Genomic DNA, 25646 nt, shown 5'->3' on the forward strand with positions numbered 1-25646 from the left:
CGTACCTGCACATGCCCATATGCCTCCGGCATCAGAAGTTTCTGCGATTTGCAGTCGGGGAAGCCCACTACCAGTTTGTGGCTCTCCCCTTTGGTTTGGCATCAGCCCCCGAGTCTTTTATCAAGGCATTGGCACCTGTTTTGGCGTTGCTGCGGCAACGCAGGATTGTGATCGTGGGATGCCTAGAGGATCGCCTCCTGAGAGAATCTTCCACCTCAAAGTTAAAGGAGGATGTGGCGATCACCATGCAGACCCTGCAGGAATTTGGGTGGCTGTTGAACCTAAAAAAAGTCGGTGATCGTACGCTTCTGCATGCGAGTCCTGGGGCTCATGGTGGCCTCCTCCGAGGCAGTACCATATGGCCAGATTCACACCAGAGTCCTGCAGAAGTAGATTTTGTCAAAATGGGACAAATCCCTGTTGTCCCTGGATTGGCAGATTCAGGTGAACCAGTTAGTCAGGGATTCCCTGCTCTGGTGGCTGAGGTCCCCGGCACTTCGGTCTGGGAAGTCGTTCCTACCTCTCAAATGTACAGTGTTCACAACGGACGCCAGCCTATCAGGCTGGAGTGGAGTAATGGGAGTTCACTCGACCCAGGGCCACTGGTTGGTGGAGGAATCCAAGTTGCCGATCAATCTGCTCGAACGGAGAGCGATCAGGCTATGCCTCTCCACATGGTCGATAAGACTGCGAGGGCGTCTGATCAGGATCCAGTCAGACAACGTCACAGCTGTGGCATACGTCAATCACCAAGGAGTAACAAGAAGCTTGCACGGGAGGTCGCTCACCTACTTCGGTGGGCAGAGCGACATGTACCAGCCCTGTCGCCCATTTACATCTGGGAGTGGAGAACTGGCAGGCGGATTATCTAAGTCGCCAGATGCTGGACCCAGGAGAATGGGCATTGCATCAGGAGGTGTTCAGACTACTGTGCCTGCGGTGGGGCACACCAGACGTGGATCTTCTGGCCTCCCATCTCAACCGGAAGGTGCAGAGATTCGTGTCCAGGACAAGAGTTCCGTGGGCAGATGCGTCAGGCACACTGGTGGTTCCATGGGATCAGTACCAGCTGTAGCTGTTACCACGTCTGCTCCACAGAGTGGAGGCCGAGGGGATTCCAGTAATTCTGATTGCCCCAGATTGGCCCCAGCATCCCTGGTATGCAGACCTAGTGTGCCTGGTAACAGACGCCCCTTGGCGACTGCCATTACAAGAACACCTTCTGTTTCAAGGTCCAATTCTCTATCCTGCTTTACCATCACTGGTTTTCACGGCATGGCTATTGAGAGCCAGGTGTTGAGGAACCGGGGTCTTTCGGACTCGGTGATCCCAACCATGCTGAGAGCACAGAAATCTTCTTCTGGGAAGATATATCATCATACCTGGAAGGCTTTCATCTCCATGTGTGAGGAGAACGGATGGCATCCGCGCTCCTTTTCTATATCCAGGGTCCTGCTGTTTCTTTAGCAAGGCGTAGACCAGAAATTGGCTTTGAGCACCATTTAAAGGACAAATATCAGCTTTGGCTGTATTTTTTTTTCAGCGACCCCTGGCATCTCACTCTCTAGTGAGCACTTTTGTCCAAGGAGTCCAACATGTAGTTCCTCTGGTGCGTCCACCGCTACCCCCGTGGGATCTGAACCTGGTATTATCGGCGCTCCAAAAACCGCCATTTGAGAATATCGGAGGGATTCCCCTGTTGACTCTTTACCAGAAAGTGGTCTTTCTAGTGGTCATTACATCAGCCAGGAGGGTTTCGGAACTGGCGGCCTTGTCCTGCAAATCGCCCTATCTGGTTATCCACAGGGATAAGGTGGTGTTGCGTCCGCAACCACCTTTTTCTGTTGAAAGTGGTTTCGGCGTTTCACATCAATGAAGACCTTGTATTACCATTTTTGTGTCCAAAGCCGACAAAACCTAAGGAGGTGGCCCTCCATTCCCTGGACGTGGTTCAGGCTCTGAGGGTGTATCTGTCTGCCACAGCTCCCATTCGGAAGTCGGACTCCTTGTTTGTTTTTCGGTGGCTGGTTTGAAAAAAGGCATGGTGGTCTCGGCCACCATTTCCAGGTGGATCAGACAGGTTGTAGTACAGGCCTACGCCTTGAAGGGGCAGGTGCCCCCCTTTCCGGTCATGGCCCACTCCCACAAGGGCAATTGGAATGTCTTGGGCCTTCTGACATCAAGCGTCTCAAGTGTGTAAAGCAGCGACTTGGTCATCTGTTCACGCTTTTACAAAATTCTACAAGGTAGATGTCAGTGCTGATGCCTGTTTTGGCCGCAAAGTTTTGCAAAGCAGCTGTATAGTTGCAATTGCACATAAAATTTTTTTTTTTCTGTTTTTACCCCAAAAAAACAAAACAAAAAACGCAGTACTTTTAAGTTAATGCACTGTTGCATTTGTTACCGCAGTTCTGGTGCAGTTTGAGGGTAGGGTCTCTCTGTTGAGGAGCACCCTGGTTTTTTGTGGGTCCAAAAGTTTGGTTATCCCACACAATGTCGTTTTTTTGTGGGAGAAGTTTATACTTGTTCCCACTTGCCATGATGGATGAAGTTTTATGCTGTTTTCCCACCCCTCATTTTGGCACTGCTTGGGGACGTCCCAATGGCTAAGAGAGGAACTATGTCAGTCAGTGAATATAAGAGAAAATAGGATTTTTTTTGTGCTCACCGTAAAATCCTTTTCTCTGTAAGTCACTGACTGACACAGCACCCACCCCTCCTAATTTTCTTTGTTATACTGCTTGTTGACGTACTGAAGCTGCATGGCAGGCTGAGGGGTTGTTACCTAAGGGACCGCCCCTTGGGTGGAACTAGAAGTTTTGAGTTTTTTTATTACATGTTAACATGGCCCATCTGTGCTATGTGATCAGCTGTTGCCTATCACTGCTAATCACTACAAAACAAACTTGAATTAATCTATTTCATTTAGTAAAATGCTGGCTTATAGCAATGTAATACACTGCTATAAGCAAACAATGTGTAAAAAAAATCCTGATCACTTCCCCAGAGTAGTACAGTGTTACTATGGTAACATTATATTGCTATAGTTAAAGGGTGTTAAAACAGATCGTAAAAGACCAAATTTGAGAATTTTTTATTTATTTTTTGTACTCTAACTAGTCGGTGTCCCTGATCACCACCACGCCAGTTATGATGACGCTGTACTGCACCAGTGACAGTATGTAAAGAAAAGGTATATATTTCTTTATTTTCCCAAAAATGTTTGACACAGAATGAAAACTTCAAAAAACTCGCCATTCCTGTAACCAAATACCTTGGACTATCTACTTTCCAAAAAAAATGGCTCATTTTGGGGGGTATTTGTACTGTCCTGACATTTTTGGGCCTCAAGAAATGAGATGGGCCGTCAGGACTGATCAATTTTTAGATCTATCAGGATTGATGAATTTAAAAACAAAACAAAACAAAAAACCCCTATGGTGAGTAAATGGCACCAAAAGAAAGCTCTATTTGTGTGAACAAAATGATACAAATGTTAGTTTGGGTACAGTTGTTGCATGACCACGCAATTGTCATTCAAAGTTGGACAGCGCAGAACGCAGCAAAAAAAAAAAAAAAAAATATATATATATATATATATATATATGGCCTGGGCAGGAAGGGGGGTAAACGTGCCTGGTATTGAAGTGGTTAAAGTAGTGTTTGGCCCGCTTCAAACAAATATGTGAATGTTTGTGGAAAAACTGACGCATATGTCCTATTTATTTTTTTTTTTATTCTAGTGTAAGGCGAGATTGAATCCTTTTTTTTTTTTTTTTTTTTTTTTTTTTTTTTTTTAGTGTTTATGCCAGTTGTCTTGAGCTCTGCTGCCATTCATGATGAATTATTGCATCAGGAGATAAATACTGTGTGTGTTTTTTTTTTTGATTTGTGTGTATACACATATGATTTATTTATTTTTGTTAAATGTATTATTTTTTTTTTTTCAGAAAATGGGTCCAGGAGCCGTGTTGGTTCACTTGAGAGTACTCCCAGTGTAGACAGCCCACTCTCCCTAACTTCCTACGTTTTTTCCGGAATGGCGAGTCTACCTGGCAGCCATGCTGACCACTTGAGCTCACAGGAGAGCTTGGCGAGCGGTAAGGGCCAAGCTGAGGATAACACATCAGGTGTTTTCAGTGCCCCGCAGACTGACTCTCCGATTCTTGACATCGACAGTGAAAACAACTCCTGCAGCGGAGAGGAGAAGGAGTTGGTAAATGAACAGATTAACGATGCCACAGCCAATGAAGCTTCAGCAGATTCTCCAGCTAATCTAGAAACGGTTAAGGAAGTGGAATCTTTGACTTCAACTCTCTGTACAGGTTCTGCGCTGGAGGATTTGCTCCACAATGTATCTGAGCCTGGTCCGCTAAGGGAGACCGGAGAGATTACCAGCGCAGGCTCTGCTGAACTGTACTACTTTTCAAAGGGGAGAAAGTCCTTCGATTCTCAGACTGACAACAGTGACACACTCGAGGACAGACTACAAGTGTCAGATACCCAGAGCCACATACCCCCAAGTTCTATTGGGGCTAGCATGAGTAAAAGTGCTCACACCTTTACCAGTGACCCTCTGCAGGTTATCAAAACCGGCGAGCTGGAGAAAAATGACCAAGATCAATCGCTGGCATCCAGCGACGACGAGGATATCTATGGCCACCACATCCCTCACTCTTCCTCTGATGCCAGCGTGGCAGAAATAGCAGTTTCCCAAGAGCTCACTCGGTCCATGCAGGAAGAAAGCATGTTACTGAAATCGGAGCAGGTGAGGCTAGCACAATGTGTTGTGGGGGAATTTTATAATCTGAGCTTTCTACTTGGCTGAGAATGCATATGGAGATCTAGAGATCGGTGGTGCCTGTGCAGTCATTTCATTACTTAAAGTGATACTAAAGTCTAGTTTCTTTGTTATTTAAAAACAAAAAAACAAATGCTATACTTTCCTGCTCTGTGTAATGGTTTTGCACAGAGCAGCCCAGTTCCTTCTCTTTTCGGGTCTCCCGGTCCCTTCCTCTTGCCAAGTGCCCCCACAGCAAGCAGCTTGCTATGGGTGCACCCGAGGCGAACAATTGCTCTGTTTGTCTGTTTAGACACAAAGCTGCAGCTTGCCCCCCCCCCCCCCCCCTCTCCTCACTGGCTCAATGACTTGGACAGCAGCGAAGCCAATGGTGCCCGCTGCTGTCTGAGCCAATGAGGGAGAGTCCCCAGACAGCACTTGTGCAGCAACATTGGATCTAGATGTGGGTGGAGTGGGGGGGGGGGGGGTTTATCGTAATGAATTAAAGTGAAGTTCCAGCTTTTTTTTTTCCCACCCAACGTGATTAATGTTGAATGTAGGTTTGACAGCCTGTCCCCACTGAGCACGCTCCTATCTTCAGTGTGGGCATCTGAAGCCCACTGATATCTTCTACCGGGATACTCCGCTTTAAGATAAACAATAAAAAAATGATCTTCTGCCTTTACAACTGCTTTAAGGATAGAAGATTTTTCTATAAAGCATTCTCTGCAATAGCAGCCCCCCCCCCCCAGCAGTCTCTTACCATCTCTTGTACTGTAGCATGTCTGTAGTCTTCATCTCATGTTGCATGTCTGCAGCTTTTTGTGGCATTACATGTACTGAACACTGCCGACCTTTTCATGTCAAGGTCCACACTTGAGGCCCCCTATATCAAGAAAGCTACAAAGTTGACAACCCAGGCCGCTGACCTACAGCCAACCTTTCTTTACTGGGCCCCATTAGTTCAAAAGGGGGCCCGGGCACTTGGTGAGCAGGAGGTCTGGCTGTATTGCCTTATTGCTGACACTGATCCTCTTCTGCCTCTCCCTGCTGGGCTGCCAGCTTCTCTTCTTCTTGCGGCTGCACTGCAGGTGGATTGGTTCTAGCACATGCACCCCTTCTGTCTGCTGTTCAGACCCCCCTGTGTGCCCCTTTCCTATGTGCTACTGTGCGGGCGGCACAGTGGTGTAGTGGTTAGCACTCTCACCTAGCAGTAAGAAGGGTCGCTGGTTCAAATCCCGACCAACACACTACCTGCCTGGAGTTTGCATGTTCTCCCTGTGCCTGAGTGGATTTCCTCCAGGTACTCCGGTTTCCTCCCACAATCCAAAGACATGCAGGTAGGTTAATTGGCTTCTGTCAAAAATTGGCCCGAGTATATGACCTTGGATTGTGGCGTCCTTGAGGGTAGGGACTGATGTGAGTGTGCAATGTACAGGGATAGGGACAATTGTAGACACTAACTCAGGTTGAACTGGATGGACTGGTGTCTTTATTCAACCTTACTTACTATGAAACATAGGTGGGACGTTTCAAGATGAGAGAGCAAGGGAAGGGGCCAGTGAATATACCAGTCATTTTGCTGGCCGCTTCATTTACTGAAGGAGCACAGTGATCAATCGGTACCTATCACTCCTGTGTCCATTCATTACTGTTTACTTTGCTTCAGTTTGTGAATGAACAGGAAGCTTTAGAGTGCTTCTTATTTATTCATCTGTGCAGCTGAAGCTACAGAGAAAGGGACTGATAAATCTGTCAGTCACTTTTTTGGAAGGGGGGCCCCTGTCGGGTAAGCTGTATAGGGCCCCATGACTTCTAATAGCATCCCTGTTGACCACTTGTGTAGTTTGTGTTGGTTTTTTTTTTTTTTTTTTTTCTAACTTTTCTGTGTCATTGTTATTTTGGCAGCTTGCAGAGAGTTGGATGGTTTACTCGGGGCCGACCAGTGGCATCCTCAGCTTGGTTGTGTCAGAGAAATACATCTGGTGCTTGGACTACAAAGGGTCTTTGTACTGCAGTTCCCTGCCTGGAGCCGGTCTGCGCTGGCAGAAGTTTGAGGATAATGTCCAGCAGGTGGCAGTCTCTCCCTCAGGTTGGTGTTTCAGTAATATACATTGTAACTCCTATATTCATGACATTCGTACTTGATAAATACAGACCGACTTCCTTCCCATTGTTGACAATTGAGTCTAAAGTTTCCTTGTTGCAAAAATAAATAAATCATCTATGTCGAAAACAGATTTGTTAATCCTGAAGACAGAATAGTTCTAGCATTTTGTTCATTTGGTTGAGTTTATTTTTATATATATTTTTTTTTTCTGCCCTGCCTTATACTGGTTATAAATTGTGTGTGTGTGTGTGTGTGTGTATTTATTATATGTGTGAGTCATTGAGGTCATTGGATTTGATTGACAGCAGTGGGAGCCAATGGCTGCGCTGCTATCAGTCCATCCAATCAGGATCTGAGACACCGGCTTTTGCTTGTGTGCTCATCCCTGGGACTAGATGGAGGGAGTAAAGGTAAGTAAAACGGGCGCTCGGGGGAGCTGCAGCACAAGCTGATTGGCTACCATGTAAAGCTGTACCTGAATATCCCTGGACATTGAGCATCGTTGGAGACAGGCAGGTTATTTCAAGCAAAGGAAGAGCGCCATTTGCTTTTATTGGACTATTAGAAGCAGGCTATGGGCTTTTTTCTCATCCTGTGCTAAAAAACAGAGATGATTGTCTTAGTGCTATGTGCACTTTACAGCTGTGCTGAGGTGAGCTAAAAAAAAAAGTCTGACATTTGGCAGTTTGACTGCACAGTCACTGTGAGCTGGAATGTAAGGTGGATACCTTTCATTGTATCATTCAGTCTAATGATTGATGCTGCAGTGTGACCACACAAGACATTCAAAACATGACAATGACGGATCTAAAGACAGAGGAAAACCTGGATTTTATTTTATTTTCAAATTCTTTATAGTTCTGTATGAATGAGGTCACATACATCTAAAGAACAGGTCATCGTATATGATGCACAATAAGAGCACAGAAATATCTAGATCTATTGGACCATAGCAGTTTTAGGTAATCCTACCCAAACTTCGGTAAGATGTCTTTTCATGGTTGGTATAGACAGAAATCAGGAGGTAATGTCTATTGCCCTTCTGGGGGAGAGTTGCTAAAACTGAATCTGATACAGCTGTGCATAGTAACCAATCGGCTTCCAGGTTTTAGCCCTGTTCACACCTGTGTGATTTGTCATGCTATTTGACAGTTCCAAATCGCATTACAAGTCGCAACCCATTGTCTGCAATAGTAACGTTCAAATTGCCGTGACTCATGTCACAGCGACTTTGAGAAGGGTTCCTATACTATTTTTTGCCTCCTTTCCTTTCTCCTCGTATACTTTTTTTTTTTTTCCTTTCCTTTCCTTCCCCTTTTTTAATTCCCTTTTTTTTTTTTTTTTTTGTTTATGTTTTCCAGCTCAGGATGAGTACAAAAAATAGAATGGTATTAGAGAAACAGCATGGCTGCTACTCTTTTGCCCTTTCCTTGTCTCTTGTTACATGGTCTGGTTTGAAAAAAAGCACACATCCACCCAGTTAAAGCAATATAAGGGGGGGGGGGGGATCCAATTCGTTCCAGCAGGGGGAAAAAAAAGTCCTTCCTGATCCCCTGAGAGGCAATTGAATTTTCCCTGGATCAACTTTACATATAAATGTTAGTATACAGTTATGTATATCTAAGAAAGAATCCAGGCCTTTCTTCTATCAATCTATTGAGCTGACCAGAACCAGCTCTTGAGGGAGTCTAGTCCACATTTTCACAGCTCTTACTGTGAAGAAGCCTTTCCGTATTTGGAGTTTACACTGAACGCGGGTTTGAAACTTTCAAAATTTCAAACCTGCATTTCAGTATGAGGTTGATTTGAAAGACCTCTCTGCAGGTTCATGCACAGATGTCTATTGAAATTGCCTCTCAAAGTCGCCAAAAGTAGTGCAGGAACTACTTTTGGAAATCGGTGCTGCAAAGTCAGCGTCACATTTCTTAGGACAGTGCTGTTGCTGCCAATAGGCTGCGATTTGACATGTCAAAACGCTCCGATGTGAACAGGGGCTGAATCTCTTTTCCTCCAGATGTAAAGAGTGCCCCCTTGTCCTCCTGTGATGACCTTAATGTGAATAACTCACCGCCATGTTCACTATGTGATGTGTTGGTCGTATTCCCCCCCTTCTGAAAATGCTAATTGCCTGGCTGTTGCTCTGACCCTTTAGCTTCAATCATTTTAGCTACTGACCAGGAAAAAGTTCAGAGATCGACTTATGACATTCCTGATTTGTATTTGGTTCTTGTTCAGTAGCTCAGAATGTAGCCAAAGGAGACTACCTTACCTTACTACAAAGTAATGGCAACCTCATAGTCTTCTAATCAGCTTCAACACACACCTGCTGCGGGATGAATAGAGGCACACCTGAAAGCCACAATAATTCTGTGTACGCTTTTCAATGTAGACGTGTTAATGGCTCCTATCCAGAGATTGCAGGAAGTAATGGGCATGGAGACAGAATGATTCCAATAAGACTCCGCATCTCTCGTTCAAGGAAGTAGCAAAGCCTCAGATGTCTGCATCGCTTTCCCACAGAATAATGTACACTGCATTCCGAAACGTTCTTCAATATTGTGTTTGTAACCAAATTAAAGTTCAGATTATTCAGCACCTTTCATATCGAGACAATATTACAAAAAGTCAGTGCTATGAATACACTCCTAGAAGGAGAATCGTTGACCCTGCACTTCAATTATAAAAAAAAAAAACAACAAAAAAAAACAATCCGACTGTATTAAGAAATATGCAGATAAAGAAAATCCTTCTAGCTATTGACAACAAGATTGTGTGCAGGCGCATATTTTCGTTTTTGTTTTCTTAATTTTCTTCTTATGTAGAGGGAGGGGTTACAGGAACATCAGATACTTTGGCTTCACATGATTTAACTGAATCATTGAAATTTGTGGCATACACATCTTACAAATATCCACAGATCAATGTGAGTCCTCCTTTGGCCCTCATTTAAAGGATATGTTCACCTTTGGGGTATGTTACATGTTCCACCCATTTTTCAGGTGGCACATGTAACATGTTCTCAATGCTGCAGCAACTGCCCGATTTTTATATATATATATATATATATATATATATATATATATATATATATATATATATATATATATATATATATATATATATATATATATATATATAAAAATGTGTGTGTGTGTTTGTTTGTTTTAGCTCCCCGGCTACTCAATTCAGCTGACGATGGTGAGGCTGCAGAGAAAAGGACTGGGGAATCTGTCCTCAGTCCCTTTCTCAGTTTCAAAACTGAGACATTGGGGGTCTCTTTTTAGACCCCTGATATTTTACCAAAGCCCCCCAGTCAAAGTACCTAAAAGATAATTGGAAAAAAAAAATGTAAGAAGAAATAAAATATACATGCATACACACACTGACACAAATCTATATATTTATATATATATATATATATATATAATTAATTAAATTTTTTTTTTTTTTTTATATGCACCTATGATGTACTGGGTATTCCCTTCCCAGCGGTGCACGAGCAATGGAAAGATAAGCATATGTTGGAAGGGTGGTGATTAAAACATTTGTTACCCCAGCGTTTCATATTCCTGATATGTGCCTGCTGTGCCATATACTGGTATGAAAAAGTCTCCTGTGTTCTTTGTATTGCTTTTTAAATTTTTATTTTATTTTTTTGTGTGTGAAATCTCTGGTGATCCTGCCAGTCCCTCTACTTTCCTATTAAAAACCGACCACACTAAGCAGGAGAGCATACCATGGTCAGTTCTCTAGCTGTGCTGGGAACTCGGCCTGCTCACCTCCAATCATCAGACTTGTCCTGACATGCCCCCGCTGCACAAGCATTCACTGGGAAGCTCAGTATGCTGCGACTTCTCCTCCCTCCAGCTCTTATGCAGCTGAGAACAGAGAGAATGTAAAAGGGCGTGTGTGTTTTCCTATATCGATACAAAAATGTTTAGCCTTTCATTTCTATTTTTAAACTGGGTAGATTTACAAGGCAATTGTTTGCAATCACTTTAAGTCAAGCCTTGTGCTTGCCCGGAAATGGGGAAAAGCAAAGCAAAAGTTTTGCTTTTAGTGAAAATAAATTTGAATTGGTCATTCAGAATTCACCTTTCACTGGCCTTGTTTCAGTAATCTAAAGTCTGATAAATTGTTGTTTTACTACATTAATATAATCCTTGCTTATTAAGACTTCCTAATTGAATAGGCTATTGGTGCTTTTAGTATGCCTCTGCCTCTGATCACAGTATCCTTTCTAGAATGGTCATCTTCTCCTTTGCAGCAGCAATAAATGGCATCTGTTTAACATCTACAGGAAATCTTCTTTGGAAAATAGAGCAGAAGATAGACAAGGCCTTTGCTTGTGGGAAGGTAACAATAAAAGGGAAGAGGCACTGGTATGAGGCCTTACCCCAGGCCTCATTTGTTGCTCTGAGCGATGACACTGCCTGGATTGTCCGGACAAATGGAGACTTGTACTTACAAATAGGTGAGTGTTATCACCCATCACTGTGTGGCTTTTGTCATTGTGCATGTTACAGAACCCATAGAATACACCCTGCTTTACACCGACCAAGGCATGCAGTGTGTGTTTAAACATGTATAGGTTGGACTTGTGTCTTTTTTCAACCTCACCTACTATGTAACTATATGTATGTGGGTGAGGAAATGGTGTTTTAGGTGTCTGTTTTGGTAGAATGATCGAAAGACCTTGAGTAGGTCGCGGTAAATATTATGGTTGCTCTCCGTATTTGTTTTCTAGGTCTCAGTGTGGATCGCCCATGTGCCAGAGCCATAAAGGTTGACTGCCCATGCCCGCTGTCCCAGATCACAACCAGGAACAATGTGGTCTGGGCCCTCACTGAACAGCGTGGCCTTCTGTATAGAGAAGGAGTCAGCAGCTTCTCTCCAGAGGGAGAGGTTTGGCAATGTGACCTTATCAGGTAAGCAGGACTGGAACTGTCATTTTTTTAAAAGAGAAGTAAAGTGTTTTTTTTTTTTTTTTTTTTTTTTTTTGGTGGGGTTTTTTACTTTTTTAGGACTCATACTTACCTTGTTGGATGCTGCATCTGTCCCCCAGTGCCTCTGCACTGAGAACCGAGTGATCAAACACTGCCAATTGCTTGGTTTTGCAGAGCTCCCTGAGCAGAAAGCTGTAGACTTTAAGTCACAGCTCTCTGCTCCCTCCTCACTCATTGGAGGGCTGTGGAGGGGGCGGGGGCAGCCGGTTCAGGGTCTCAGCGGCTCACTGAGAGGGTGAGCCAGCTGTCAGTCCAGACACATGGCGCATCCCGACTCTGGTCCCGATGACACCTGGACTGACACAGCAGTGACCTCAGCAGAGAGCGGACTTTAGCCCGCTCTCTGCTGAAAACGGGTTACAGGAGGGCAAAACGAACTCCTCATAGATGTACAGCCAAACGAGCTTAGGCTGGACTTCTCCTTTTTTAAGTGTGGCTCTTGTTTGTTAGAACTAAAACATACCTCATCGCCCTATTGGTATAGGCTGAAAAACCTTTTTGCAGTCAAAATTAACCCCTGATAAACTGAGGAGATGAATAAAGTGGAATTTTAACCACTTCCGCCGCGGAAGATTTTACCCTTTTCCTGACCAGAGCACTCTTTACAATTTTTGGCAATGTGCTGTTTAACTGGCAATTGTGTGGTCATGCAACGCTGTACCCAAACAAAATTTTGGTTTGTGCATAAGTTAAGGCGTTTACAAACTACAATAGATTTAGGGACTGCGACATTGCAGCAGACAAATCTGACCCCAAATGACACTTTTTTGGGGACCAGTGACATTATTACATTGATCAGTGCTATAAAAAAAAAGCACTGATCAATGTAAACATTACACTGGCAGGGAAGAGGTTAATACTAGGGGGCAATCAAGGGGTTAAGTGTGTTCCCTCAGTATGTTCTAACTGTAGGGGGGATGGGGCAAACATGACAGAGATGACTGCTCACGATGACAGGGAACAGAAGATCTGTCATGTTACTAGGCAGAACAGGGGAATGCCTTTGTTTATATAGGCAGTTCCCCGTTTGCGGGACCCGTGGACATGCTCCCGCGGCACGCGCCCGCTATCCTGCTTTTGGGGGCTGATGTACAGGTACATTAGTTTGCGCAGAAGAGCCATTCTGCCGACGTATATCTGCGTGAGCCAGTCTGCAAGTGTTTAAAGGTGGATGGTCTCTCAGAACAAAATTCTCCTAGTCACAAATATACATTAAAATGAATCAACTTTATTTACGTGTACATCTAAAAAATGGAGGATCACAAAGCCCCCAGTTACATGTTGAATTTGAGACATAACCCCAATACGTTCTTAGACAGCCATATGGATCTTTAGTACATTTAATGCATTTTTCTCTGTGTGTATGTATTTGTAGTCCGCACATCCACCTTGGTGGCATAACGAATGAAAACTTTGCTATTTGTATATGTTTTTTTTTTTTCTTTTCTTTGTGTCAGCAGAACAAAACTGCTCTATTTCCCTGAGGAAGCTTTTTGGCCGACACACGATAGGACTTTCCACTCATCTACAGCAGCTTTGGAATTGCTTTTCAATATCTCCCAAGCCAGATTAATAAGAACGGTGTTATATTTTCATTACACCCTATGGAGGATGTCACTGGTTTGATTGAATGTACTAAATATCTATATGGCTGTGTGAGGATCTATTGGGGTTATATCTCGATGGTGACAACGTAATCGTATCTGATATTTGATTTTAGGCATAACTGGGGGATTTTGTATCCCTCCATTCTTAGATTTACATAAAATAAAGGTTTATTCATTTTAATATATATTTTGTGGCTGTGAGATTTTTTTATTTTTTTGAGAGCTCATCCATCTTTTAAAATCCTACTTTATTCATCTCCTTGTTTTATCTTGGGTTAATCTGGTCTATAATTCATTAGAAATGTGGTGGTATTTTTCTGGTTTCACCCTTGACATTATCTGAATTTTTTTTTTTTTTTTTTTACAGTGAAAGACAAGCTCTAGAACCAGTGTGTGTGACACTGGGTGACCAAGAAACTGTTTGGGCCCTGGATGCCAGCGGTAATCTGTGGTTCAGGACTGGAGTGACTCCTAAGAAGCCACAAGGAGAAGATGACCATTGGTGGCAAGTAGGCATTTTATCTCTTCTTCATGGCTTTTATATTCTAGCCGTACACCAGTTGAGAAAAAAAAATGCTCCCATCCAGATCGGCTTCCAGGAGTTGAACAGTACACTTGCAGCTTGGCAGTGGGACAGGGCTGTGGGCAAGAGGTTGAGGATGGACAGGGAAGTTGCAATTTTTTCCGTTGTGGGTTTAGTAACACTTTGTGCAGTAAAGCATGCTTGTTATACTCACTGTGGAACCTAAGGGGTTAATCCTCTGCATTGTGTAAAAAGGCTGTTTGATCCTGCCTTCTCTAATCTTCCCCTTCTTCCACAGTCCCCAAACCATCTGCTGATAGTACAGAGCCTTTGGAGTCACTTTGTCACTTTGCACATGCTCAGTTTGGTGTGTATTGCTAAAATATATATATATTTATATTTGGAGGAGGGGGGGTGCATGTGATCAGCTCAGGGCTCCTGCAGCCTCATAGGACAGTCAGAGGAGAATGAAAAATCCTCCAACAAGCTTTAACCAGACACTGATAGAAGTCACAAGACCGCTATCTAGCGCTGGTGAGAAAAGGTATTTCTCATATATTCACCGACCGACACAGCTCCTCTCTTAGTCATTGGGTTGTTATGCCCACCTTTAGGAGAATACTAGGCATTACTTGTTATGTAACACTCAGAACTTTCCAGTTCCGCCCAGAGGGCGGTCCCTTGGGTAACAACTCTCCAGCCTGCCATGCAGTCATCATTTTTATTTTGCCTAGTGAAGAAGGACCTAGGAATCGCTCTCTGGCTGAGTCCTGGGTCCTGTTTTTCATGCCCCTGGAAGGTGTCTGTGATGCTGTACTCACCGCCATTGTTTCTCCCTGTCCCCCATGGTTCTTGCATTCGGCAGCCATCTTAGGTGTGGGCAAGGGAAAGCATGCTCTACTGGGCTTTGGCAGGCATTTTCCTTGTGATTGTCCCTATACAGGACGCCAGCGGCCATTTTCTTGAAGCCTGAATACGTGTTTCAGTGTTCTCTAGCGGCAGCATGTGCTCCTGTGCTCTAACAGCCATTTTTCCTGTGTTTTATGTCCTTATGCTGGACACTGGGCGGCCATTTTCTTGGAGCCTGAGCACACTTCAGAACGGTTTCAGTGCTATTAGCAGCTGCTTCCACCGACACAGCACTGTTTCCTTTGCACCTGGGAGCCAACAGGGACTACAGGCACTACCTGCTGGATAGCGCAGAACTCCTCAGGGTGGTGAGCCTTGGGGGGGAAAGAGCCCCGCGGCCAACAGCAGTAAGGAGGGTGGGACTGTCATTGTCCTAAGTCCCCTTCGGGTGGCAGACAGGGTAGGGTCAGCATGGCTTCAGAAACTGGTGTTTTTTCCCTGAAATCCAGGCAATTGCACCCGGGTTGCTTGCGCATTGCCCTTGGACACCCTGTCGTCAGTCCTCAATTTGTTCGTTGCCAAGATGGAGGCGGTGCGTGGGCGGAAAGGTGCAAAAAAGTTGCCCCTCCACTCCCCCCGTCCTCTGGGGAGATCTGACGCAGACTCGGGCCCTGCTGAGCCTGGTGACCCCTGTTCTGTCTTGTCAGACGACGCTGACCAGGACCGTTCGGACAGTGAGATTGAGTCCCCGTCTGGGTCCGTGCGTGACAAAGTGTTTGTTGGAGCACTTATCACAGCTGTGTGTGATACCCTGAAGATTCAGGAGCCAGTAGATTCCTCTGCTGAGGTAGCAGTCCCCTTTGGGTCCCGTAAGCCAGCCCGTTCACCTAAGGTGTTCCCGTATCTGATTTATTTTGACAAGTTCTTTTACACGGAATGGGGTCGCCCGCAACTGACCTTTTCGGTCCCCAAATACATGGCGGTGCATTACTCTTTTGGAGGAGAGCCTTCTCAAGAAGTGGTCGGCCCCCTCCGGTCGTGGACCCCCCCAGTATCCAGGTTAAACAAAGTAACCACGATCCCGGTAGAGGGGACTCCTGCATTTAAGGATCCCACAGACAGGAAGGCCGAGACAGTGGCTCGTTCCTAGTTTAAGGTGGTGGGGTCCACCGTGCAACCAGTACTGGCATCCGCACTTGTGTCGCAGACACTAACTGAGTGAGCAAAACCATTGCACCGCGAATTGGGAGAGCAACAGGCTTCTCCTGTCTGTGTGGAACTAGCAGACCAACTAGTGCAAGGCCTTAAGTACGTTTGTGACACGGCCCTGGATACTCTCCCTCTGTTATCCAGGGCTTCATTGTCAGCAGTGGTGCTGAGGTGCCTGATTTGGTTAAAATGCTGGTCTGTTGACCAGGCATCCAAGAAAGCCCTGACGGATCTTCCCTTCCTTGGCGACCGACTTTTTGGAGCCTTGCTGGATGTCATTATTAAAAATGCCACTGGTGATAAGAGTACCCTACTCCCACAGGCCAGGAAGGCTAAGGAGCCACGCCGTAGGCAAGGGCCCTCTTTTTCCGTTCACAAACTGCTTTTTCGACCGCCCGGAGCTTCGGCCAAATGTCCCCAACCCGACAGGACGACCACGGAAGGACAGAAACGTCCCTGGAACTGCAAGCCTAACAAGCCTGCAAACAAAAGTGCTACCGCATGAAGGTTTGCCCCCACCCATGCCTCGGGTGGGGGGTCGCCTTCAGGAGTTTGCAGCCCGGTGGTCCTCTTGACTATCTGACCAATGGGTCTGCAATCTGATTTCCTCAGGCTACAAGATAGTTTTTCTCTTGGCCGCCAAACAGGTTCTTCTCCTCCAGCATACCTGTATCCCCGGCTCGCCGGGAGGCCCTCTTAGGGGCAATAAGGGACCTACTGATTCGCGGGGTGGTTGTACCGGTTCCGGAATCGTAACTTTTCCAAGGATTTTACTTAAATCTGTTTGTGGTTCCCAAGAAGGAAAGGGTATGCCCAATCTTGGACCTAAAAGCCCTCAATCACTTTGTGAAAGTGCAGAGGTTCAGAATGGAATCCGTTCGCTCAGTAGTCGCTGCACTCTATCAAGGGGAATCCCTGGCGTCCTGGGACATTCAGGATGCGTACCTGCACATACCCATATGCCTTCGGCATCAAAAGTTTCAGCGGTTTGCAGTTGGGCAAGCCCACTACCAGTTTGGCTCTTCCTTTTGGTCTGGCATCAGCCCCCCGAGTCTTTACCAAGGTATTGGCTCCAGTTTTGGTTTTGCTGCGGCAACGTGGGATCGCGATCGTGGGATACCTAGATGATCACCTCCTGAGGGCATCTTCTGCCTCATTTAGAATTGAAGGAGGATGTGGCAATCACCATGCAGACCCAGCAAGAATTTGGGTGGCTGTTGAACCTAAAAAAGTCGGTGATTGTACTGACCCAGTGTCTGGAGTACCTGGACTTGCTGCTGGACTCCAGGGAAGCGAGCATTTTTCTCTCTTCAGACAAGCTGCAGACTCTCATATCTGCGGTAAAACTGCTGATGAACAGCAAGTGGTCATCGCTCCACTTCTGCATGCGAGTCCTGGGACTCATGGTAGCCTCCTTCAAAGCAGTACCATATGCCCTGTTCCACACCAGAGTCCTGCAGAAGGAGATTTTGACAAATTGGGACAAATCTCAATTGTCCCTGGATCGACAGATCCAGGTGAGCCAGTCAGTCAGAAATTCCCTGACCTGGTGGCTGCGGTCCCCAGTGATTCAGTCCGGGAAGTCGTTCCTACCTCTGAAGTGGACAGTGATCACAACGGACGCCAGCTTATCCGGCTGAGGTAGAGTGATGGGGGTTCAGTCAGCTTAGGGCCTCTGGTCGCTGGAAGAATCCAAGTTACCGATCAATCTACTGGAGCTAAGAGCGATCAGGCTGTGCCTCGCCACATGGTCGATGAGACTACACGGGCGTCCAATCAGGATCCAGTCAGACAACACCACGGCTGTGGCATATGTCAATCACCAAGGAGGAACAAGAAGCTCAGCCGCCGCACGGGAGGTCGCTCACATACTTCGGTGGGCAGAACGACACACGTACTGGCCCTGTCGACCATTTACATCCCGGGAGTGGAGAGCTGGCAGGTGTACTATCTGAGTCGCCAGATGCTGGACCTAGGAGAATGGGCGTTGCATCCGGGGGTATTCAGGCTACTGTGCCTGTGGTGGGGCACCCAGACGTGGATCTTCTGGCCTCCTGTCTCAATCGGAAGGTGCCGAGATTCGTGTCCAGGACAAGAGATTCTTGGGCAGATGTCGGACACGCTGGTGGCTCCGTGGGATCAGTACCAGCTGATCTACGCCTTTCCTCCACTGAAACTGTTACCACGTCTGCTCCACAGAGTGGAAGTCGAGGGGATTCCAGTAATTCTGGTCGCCCCAGATTGGCCTCAGTAGCCTTGGTACGTAGACCTAGTACAAGAGGACCTTCTGTCTCAAGGTCCAATTTTCCATCCTGCTTTACCATCACTGGTTTTAACGGCATGGATATTGAGAGCCAGGTGTTGAGGAACTGGGGTCTGTCGGACTCTGGGGAAATTTCTCCCACGGAAATCTTCTTCTAGGAAGATATATCCATCGTACCTGGAAGGCTTACATCTCTGTGTGAGGAGAAAGGATGGCATCCGCGCGCCTTTGCTATATCCAGGATCCTGCTGTTTCTTCAGCAAGGAATAGACCAGAAATTGGCGTTAAGCACCATTAAAGGGCAAATATCGGCCTTGGCTGTCTTTTTTCAGGGACCCCTGGAGTCTCACTCATTAGTGAGTACCTTTGTTCGGGGGTACGACCTGTAGTCCCTCCGGTGCATCCACAGTTACCCCCGTGGGATCTGAACCTGGTGATATCGGCGCTTCAAAAACCACCATTTGAAAATATCAGGGAGATTCCCCTGCTGACTTTCCCAGAAAGTGGTCTTTCTAGTGGCCATCACATTGGCCAGGAGGGTTTCGAAACTGGCGGCTTTGTCATGCAAGTTGCCTTATCTGGTTATCCACAAGGATAAGGTGGTGTTGCGTCCGCAACCGTCTTTTCTGCCGAAAGTGGTCTCTGCTTTTCATATCAAATAAGGACATTGTGTTACCGTCTGTGTCCTAAGCCAAAACACCCTAAGAAGTTGGCCCTTCAGGCTCTGGACGTGGCTCGGGCTCTAAAGGTGTATTGGTCTGCCACTGCTTCCTTTCGGAAGTCAGACTCACTGTTTGTTTCGGTGGCTGGTCCAAAGAAAGGCATGGCGGTCTCGTCGGCCACCATTTACAGGTGGATCAGACAGATTGTAGTGCAAGCCTACGCCTTGAAGGGAGAGGTGCCCCCTTTTCCGGTCACGGCCCACTCCACAAGGGCAATCGGAACGTCTTGGGCCTTCCGACACCAAGCGTCTGTCGCTCAAGTGTGTAAAGCGCCGACCTGGTCGTCTGTCCACACGTTTACCAAGTTCTACAAGGTAGACGTCGGTGCATTGGCTGATACCTGTTTTGGCCGCAAAGATTTGCAGGCGGCCGTGTAGTTGCAATTGAATATGCAATATATTTTTTTTTTTTCTTTTTTTTCTGTGTTTTTTTTATTTATTTATTTTTTGATAAAAACACAATACCTTTAAGTTAATCCTATTTTGCAGTTTTTGGTGCTGTTGAGGGTAGTTCCTCCCATTAAGATGTACCCTGGTTTTTGTGGTGTTTTTTTCCACGCACTGTTGTTTTGTGGGTAAAGTTTTTTCTCTAGTTCCCACTTGCCATGGTGGTTGAAGTTTTATGCTGGTTTTCCCACCCCTCGTTTGGCACTGCTTGGGGACGTCCCAATGGCTAAGAGAGGAGCTGTGTCGGTCGGTGAAGACCGATAAGACAACTAATCCGAAAACTACACAGTATTGATGTGAAAACTCAGTTTTTTTTTTCAAATCGCTTATGAATCATTTTTGTGCTGAAGCATTTTTTGTACTCACCGTAAAATCCTTTTCTCTGTAATTCACCGACCGACGCAGCACCCGCCCCTCCTTTTTCCCCTTTACGTTATGACTGCAAGGGACTCCCAAGGGACCGCCCCCTGGGTGGAACTGGAAAGTTCTGAGTGTTACATAACAAGTAATGCCTAGTATTCTCCTAAAGGTGGGCATAACAACCCAATGGCTAAGAGAGGAGCTGTGTCGGTCGGTGAATTACAGAGAAAAGGATTTTACGGTGAGTACAAAAAAATCCTATTTTAGCAGTTTATATTTACTAAAATAATTGCATTTCCATATTGTGTGTACTGTGGGAGACCAGATAGAATGAATGCAGGGGCTGAGTTTAGTAACACTTTAAAGAGGGATTCCACCAAAAAAAAAAAATATTAAAAGCCAGCAGCTATAAATACTACAGCTGCTGACTTTTAATAAATGAACACTCACCTGTCCCGGGTTCCAGCGATGCCGAGGCCGATAGATCGCTCGGCTCTCGGCTGCTGTAGTCACCATTTTAGGTGAGGGAATCAGGAAGTGAAGCGAATCGGCTTCACTTCCCGGTTCCCTACTGCGCATGCGCGAGTCGCGCAGCACAATAGGAATTCTCCGCGCTGTCTCTGAGACCCGTGTGTGTCCCAGCAGACAGTGCGGCAGGACAGGAAATGGCGTAGACTCCCACGGGAGTCTATGCCCGGAAGTGGGTGTAAATACCTGTCTTTGACAGGTATCTCCACCCCCCCTCCCCCCTGAAAGGTGCCAATTGTGACACCGGAGGGGGGGGAGGGATCCGATCAGCGGAGGTTCCACTTTAGGGTGGAACCCCGCTTTAAGTACTCGTTTCTTGGATTCCCCACAATAAAGTGAACCTGTTACTTTGCCCTGCATGATTTAAATTTTTTACTTTTTGAAGCCAAGTTTAGTTTAGTTTATTTTAATACCTGTACCTTCAACGTGTTTTGAACGGGTTTTTATTTTTTTATTTTTTTTCAGCTTGGATAGAAGAGTGGGGAAGGGTTAAAACTTTTGTTGGTTTCCTTGCAGATATTTAGGGCCAGTTCACATAACATGCAGTCCAGGTAGGGTTTTTTTTTTGTTTGTTTTTTTTTCTGCATCAAAAACGCATGGAAAGTAGGTAAAAGCAGTTCCAGTGTCTGAAAAAAAAGTAGAACATATGCTACATTTTTACTGTACTGGGCATTACTGGAACACTGTAAAACGCACCAGAACACGGCGGCGGCCTTGGTGTTACCAGGCTAGAAGGTGAAAGAATTTCCCCAATAGTTATTTGGACCGCAATACAATCCTGGCAGACGTTTCAACCTTTGCACACTGTATACAAAACTAAGAGTTTTGGTTGGAGATCTATTTTAAATCCCCTTTCTTTTCCCTCTTCACAATTTTTGTTTTTATTTTTTTCTATTTCACTATTTTCCCTGGCCACAGAATTTACTGACTGATGTGTTTTTTTGAAATGGAACTTTACCCATAACAACTTGATTAAAGAATAATGTTCTTTAGCAAGGAGCATACATTCCACATTAGTAATTATGCTACCAAAATGAGTATGTGCTGTATGCTGCCTCCAGCATTGCTCCTGTTTCTTCTTGCTGGAAGCCACCATTTTGCTAAAGCCTCTGAACAGCAGTAAATTTAACTGTATAAAAAGTTAGATTCCTGGAATCCTGAGGTTGCCAACTGTCACCTCTGCTTGTGTCCTAAACCAAACTGTCAAACCATCAAATGGCTGGTGTCATAATTGATCACATGTACAGCACCATGGCAGTTGCAGATCAAACAGAAGCAGCTTCCTTAGCTGTAAAGGATAGGAAGGTTTAATTCTGCTTTAAAGTAGAACTTTAGTCAGAAAATTAAGTCCCGCTAGATCACTTCAGGATGGCCCCTTTTGCAGGTATAGCGATGTAAAATTAAGTGCATATACTCTTTACTGCTTGCTGACCAGCCGCCGCAGTTAAACTGTGGTAGGTTGGCTCGGCTGCACGAATCGCCGTAGGTGTACGTCGCTGCTTTCTCTGGGTGTGCATGCTGATTGACGGGTCCAGTGGACTCGTTTTCCGCTGGCAGCCTGCAATCGTTCCCCACAGAGAGCGAGGATCTGCCAAACATGCAGATCTCCATTCTTACAGGGGAGATTACACGGATCCTATCTTTCTGCTATGCAGGTAGACCGATCTGTGTGATGTCACAGGCAGCCCATCCCCCATATAGTTAGTAAGCACACGCAGGGAACGCATTTAACCCCTTGATGGCCCCTGATGTTAACACCTTCCCTGCCAGTGTCATTAGTACAATTTCAATGCATATTTTTAGCACTGATTACTGTAATAATGTCACTGGTTTCCAAAAGTGTAAAAAATGTCAGATGTCCAATCTGTCTGCCGCAATGTCGCAGTCCCGCTAAAAGTCACTGATCACCACCATTAGCCCTTGTACACACAGTCGGACATTCAGACAACAAAATCCGTCGGATTTTGTCCGAAACTTGTGTTGCATACACACGGTCGGACAAAGTTGTCGGAAAATCTGATCGTACGTAACGTGATGACGTTATTTCGTTACGAAGGGACTACGTTCAGGCTAGTAGCCAATAGCTTTGGTCTAGGAATTTGATCTGAGCATGGGTGCCACTTTGTCCGATCGGTATTCTCGACACGCAATTGGACAAAGTCCGATCGGATCATGTTGTCGGAAAGTTTTATAGCCCAGCTCTAAAACTTTGTCCATTGGATATTCCGACGGAAACCGTCCGGTGGAGCCCACACACAGTCGGATTACCCAACAACACGGTCCGATCGGACATTTTCCGTCGGAATGTCCGACCGTGTGTACAAGGGCTTACTTTTAAAATTAATAATGCTATAAATCTATCCCCTAGACACTATAACTTTTGCGCAAACCAATCAATATACGCTTATTGGGTTTTTATTTTATTTTTTACCAAAAATATGTAGCAGAATACAAATTGGCCTAAATGGATTAAGACATTTTAGATTTTTCAACTTGTTTTTTATTGGGTATGTTTTATAGCAGAAACTTATCTATCTATCTATCTATCTATCTATCTATCTATCTATCTATCTATCTATCTATCTATCTATCTATCTATCTATCTATCTATCTATCTATCTATCTATATATATATATATATATATATATATATATATATATATATATATTATAATATAGATAAAAAAAATTTTTTTCAAAATTGTCTGTCTTTTTATTTATTTTTTGTTTTATAGCGCAAAAAATAAAAACTACAGAAGTGATCAAATACCACCAAAAGAAAGTTCTATTTCTGTGAAAACAAAGGACGTCAATTTAATTTGGGTACAGCGTCGCACGACCATGCAATTGTCAGTTAAATCGACACAGTGGCGTATTTGGAGGAAAAAATAGCCTGGTCATTAAGGAGTAAATCCTGCCAGGGCTGAAGTAGTTAAAAGTCTCACCCTGTTCTGTACATGCTCAGTTGCTCTCCATTTTTAGGCACTGTATACCGTATTTATCGCTGGCGTATAACACGCACCCTAAGTTTAGGAGGGAATTTTAAAGAAAAAAACTTTTAGGAGGGAACTTTAAGGAAAAAAACTTGCATATCAATGCAGCCTTGTCAGTCATTTGCAGTCTTACATGTCATTTGCAGTCTTACATGTCATTTGCAGTCTTACATGTCATTTGCAGTCTTACATGTCATTTGCAGTCTTACATGTCATTTGCAGTCTTACATGTCATTTGCAGTCTTACATGTCATTTGCAGCCTTACATGTCATTTGCAGCCTTCCCAGTCATTTGCAGCCTTGTCAGTTTCTTTTGCAGGATTTCCACTTAAAAATGCCGCTCTGTATCTCGGCGGTGCATGTCCTGTGTATCTCGGTAGTTCTTGGCCATTCTCGGCTATTTTCGACTGTTCTCTGCGGCTTTCAAGCGTTCTCGGCGGCTTCCGAAAATAGCCGAGACCGGCAGAAGAGCTCGCAATCGGCAGGTGTTGGCGTATAATACACACCCACGATTTCCCCCTGATTTTAAGGGGAAAAAAGTGTGTTATACGCCGATAAATACAGTAGTTTGTAGAGGCCAATCAGCTGACAGGCTTAAAGCGGGAGTAAACCCGCTAACTCTTTTTTTTTTTTTTCCCACACCTGTAAGGGAAAAGGCATAATGAGCTATTATGCACTGCATACTAGCTCATTATGAAATACTTACCTTAAAACAAGGCGCCGGCATCTCACTCGGAAGACACGCCGAGGGAACATGTCAGCTCCCTCTGCGTGTCTTCCGGGTATCACGGCTCCGGTGCGGTGAGTGGCTGGAGCGTCGATGTCACCCCCCGCACATGCGCACGGGAGTTTTCTTCCCGGCAGGGTCTGGTGTATGCCAGACTTTCAGCCGAGAATCCCTGGAGCGCATGTGCCTCTGAAGTCAGAGGCTCATTGCGAAGGGGATTTCTTCTAAACCGTACAGGTTTAGGAGATATTCTTTTTACCTACAGGTGAGCCTTATTATAGACGTACCTGTACAAAGTTAAAAATGACTATATAACCGCTTTAAGCCTTGTACCCATGATACGATTGTTGGCAGGGGATTGTCTGTTGACAGACTTGTCCTAAAATCTTACCGTTAGTACGCTCCTTTTGACAATTGTTGTCCAACTTTCGGCCAACAAATGTTGGTTAGCAGGCTAGTAAATTTTCAGCGGACAACGGGTTGATGTCATATTTTTATATGGTAAGTACACAAATCCGTCACACAAAAGTCGAAAGTACAAACAGGCATGCTCGGAATCAATGCTCACCAAACAAGAAATTAGCAGAAGGGGCCCCAAAGGGTGGCGCTCGAGCTGAAATTCCTCATAGTACGCCACTATAATCGTGTTTGTGGCACGACAATTGTGTACCGTTGGTATGCAAGACAAGATCCTGGCACACTCCCTTTTGACAAAAATCAGACGCACGGTTGGCCAACAATCGTAGCGTGTGTATGTGGTTTAAAGTGGTTGTAAAGGTTTGCGTTTTTTTTTTTTTTTAAATAACAAACATATACTTGCCTCCACTGCGCAGTTCGTTTTGCACAGAGTGGTTTTCGAACACGACTTCTGAGGTCGCTCTTACGGCTTCTCTTGTCAGATAACCCCCATAGGAGAAGCGCTCTCCTGGGGGAGGGGGGTGACCTTGTGGGCATGCTCCTGAATTTAGCATTTGCGTCCATAGACGCGAATGCCCGACTGGGCCCAGCCCCCCACATCATTGGATTTGATTGACAGCAGCTCTTCTATCAGTCTGTCCAATCAAGAACCGAGAACCCCGGGCAAAGGAAGATCGCGTCTCTGCCATGTGAAATTCCAGGGTTCAGGAAAGTAAAATGGGGGGGGGGGGGTGGGAGCTGGGTGGCCAGTGACTGCCAGCTGTTTTTTCACCTTAATGCATAGGATGCATTAAGGTGAAAAAATATGAGGGTTTACAACCCCTTTTAAGGGCCAGTTCACACCACATGCAGTCCAGTGCATTTTTTTTTTCCATCAAAAAGCATGGATGGTAGGTTATATGGTTTTCAATGGCAAAGTTCACACAAGCCTAGTGCATTCCAATTCCAGAATAAAAAGTAGAGCATGCAGCATTTTTCTTCACTGAACTGTACTGGAACATGGTAAAATGCATCGAAAACTCATTGAAACACATATGTCCTTATTTAAGGTGAAGAAAAAAGAGGGGGGCAAAAATACACTGGAACGCATCAAAAAGGTACATACA

At 45.1% G+C, this 25646-nt stretch overlaps 1 protein-coding gene across 1 annotated transcript in view; it reads left to right on the plus strand.

Annotated features, from left to right (window-relative positions):
* TECPR2 (tectonin beta-propeller repeat containing 2) overlaps positions 1-25646 on the plus strand; it is a 127834-nt gene that overhangs the window by 41837 nt on the left and 60351 nt on the right. The window contains exons 9-13 of the mRNA XM_077463702.1: positions 3951-4768; positions 6689-6872; positions 11191-11364; positions 11638-11818; positions 13871-14012. Of these exons, the coding sequence (XP_077319828.1) occupies positions 3951-4768; positions 6689-6872; positions 11191-11364; positions 11638-11818; positions 13871-14012 (1499 nt within the window). The remainder of the gene's footprint in view (positions 1-3950; positions 4769-6688; positions 6873-11190; positions 11365-11637; positions 11819-13870; positions 14013-25646) is intronic.

This window comes from Lithobates pipiens, unplaced genomic scaffold (genome assembly GCF_037356315.1).
Source record: "Lithobates pipiens isolate NorthernLeopardFrog02 unplaced genomic scaffold, aLitPip1_a1.2 Scaffold_30, whole genome shotgun sequence".
Classification (NCBI taxonomy): Eukaryota; Metazoa; Chordata; class Amphibia; order Anura; family Ranidae; genus Lithobates; species Lithobates pipiens.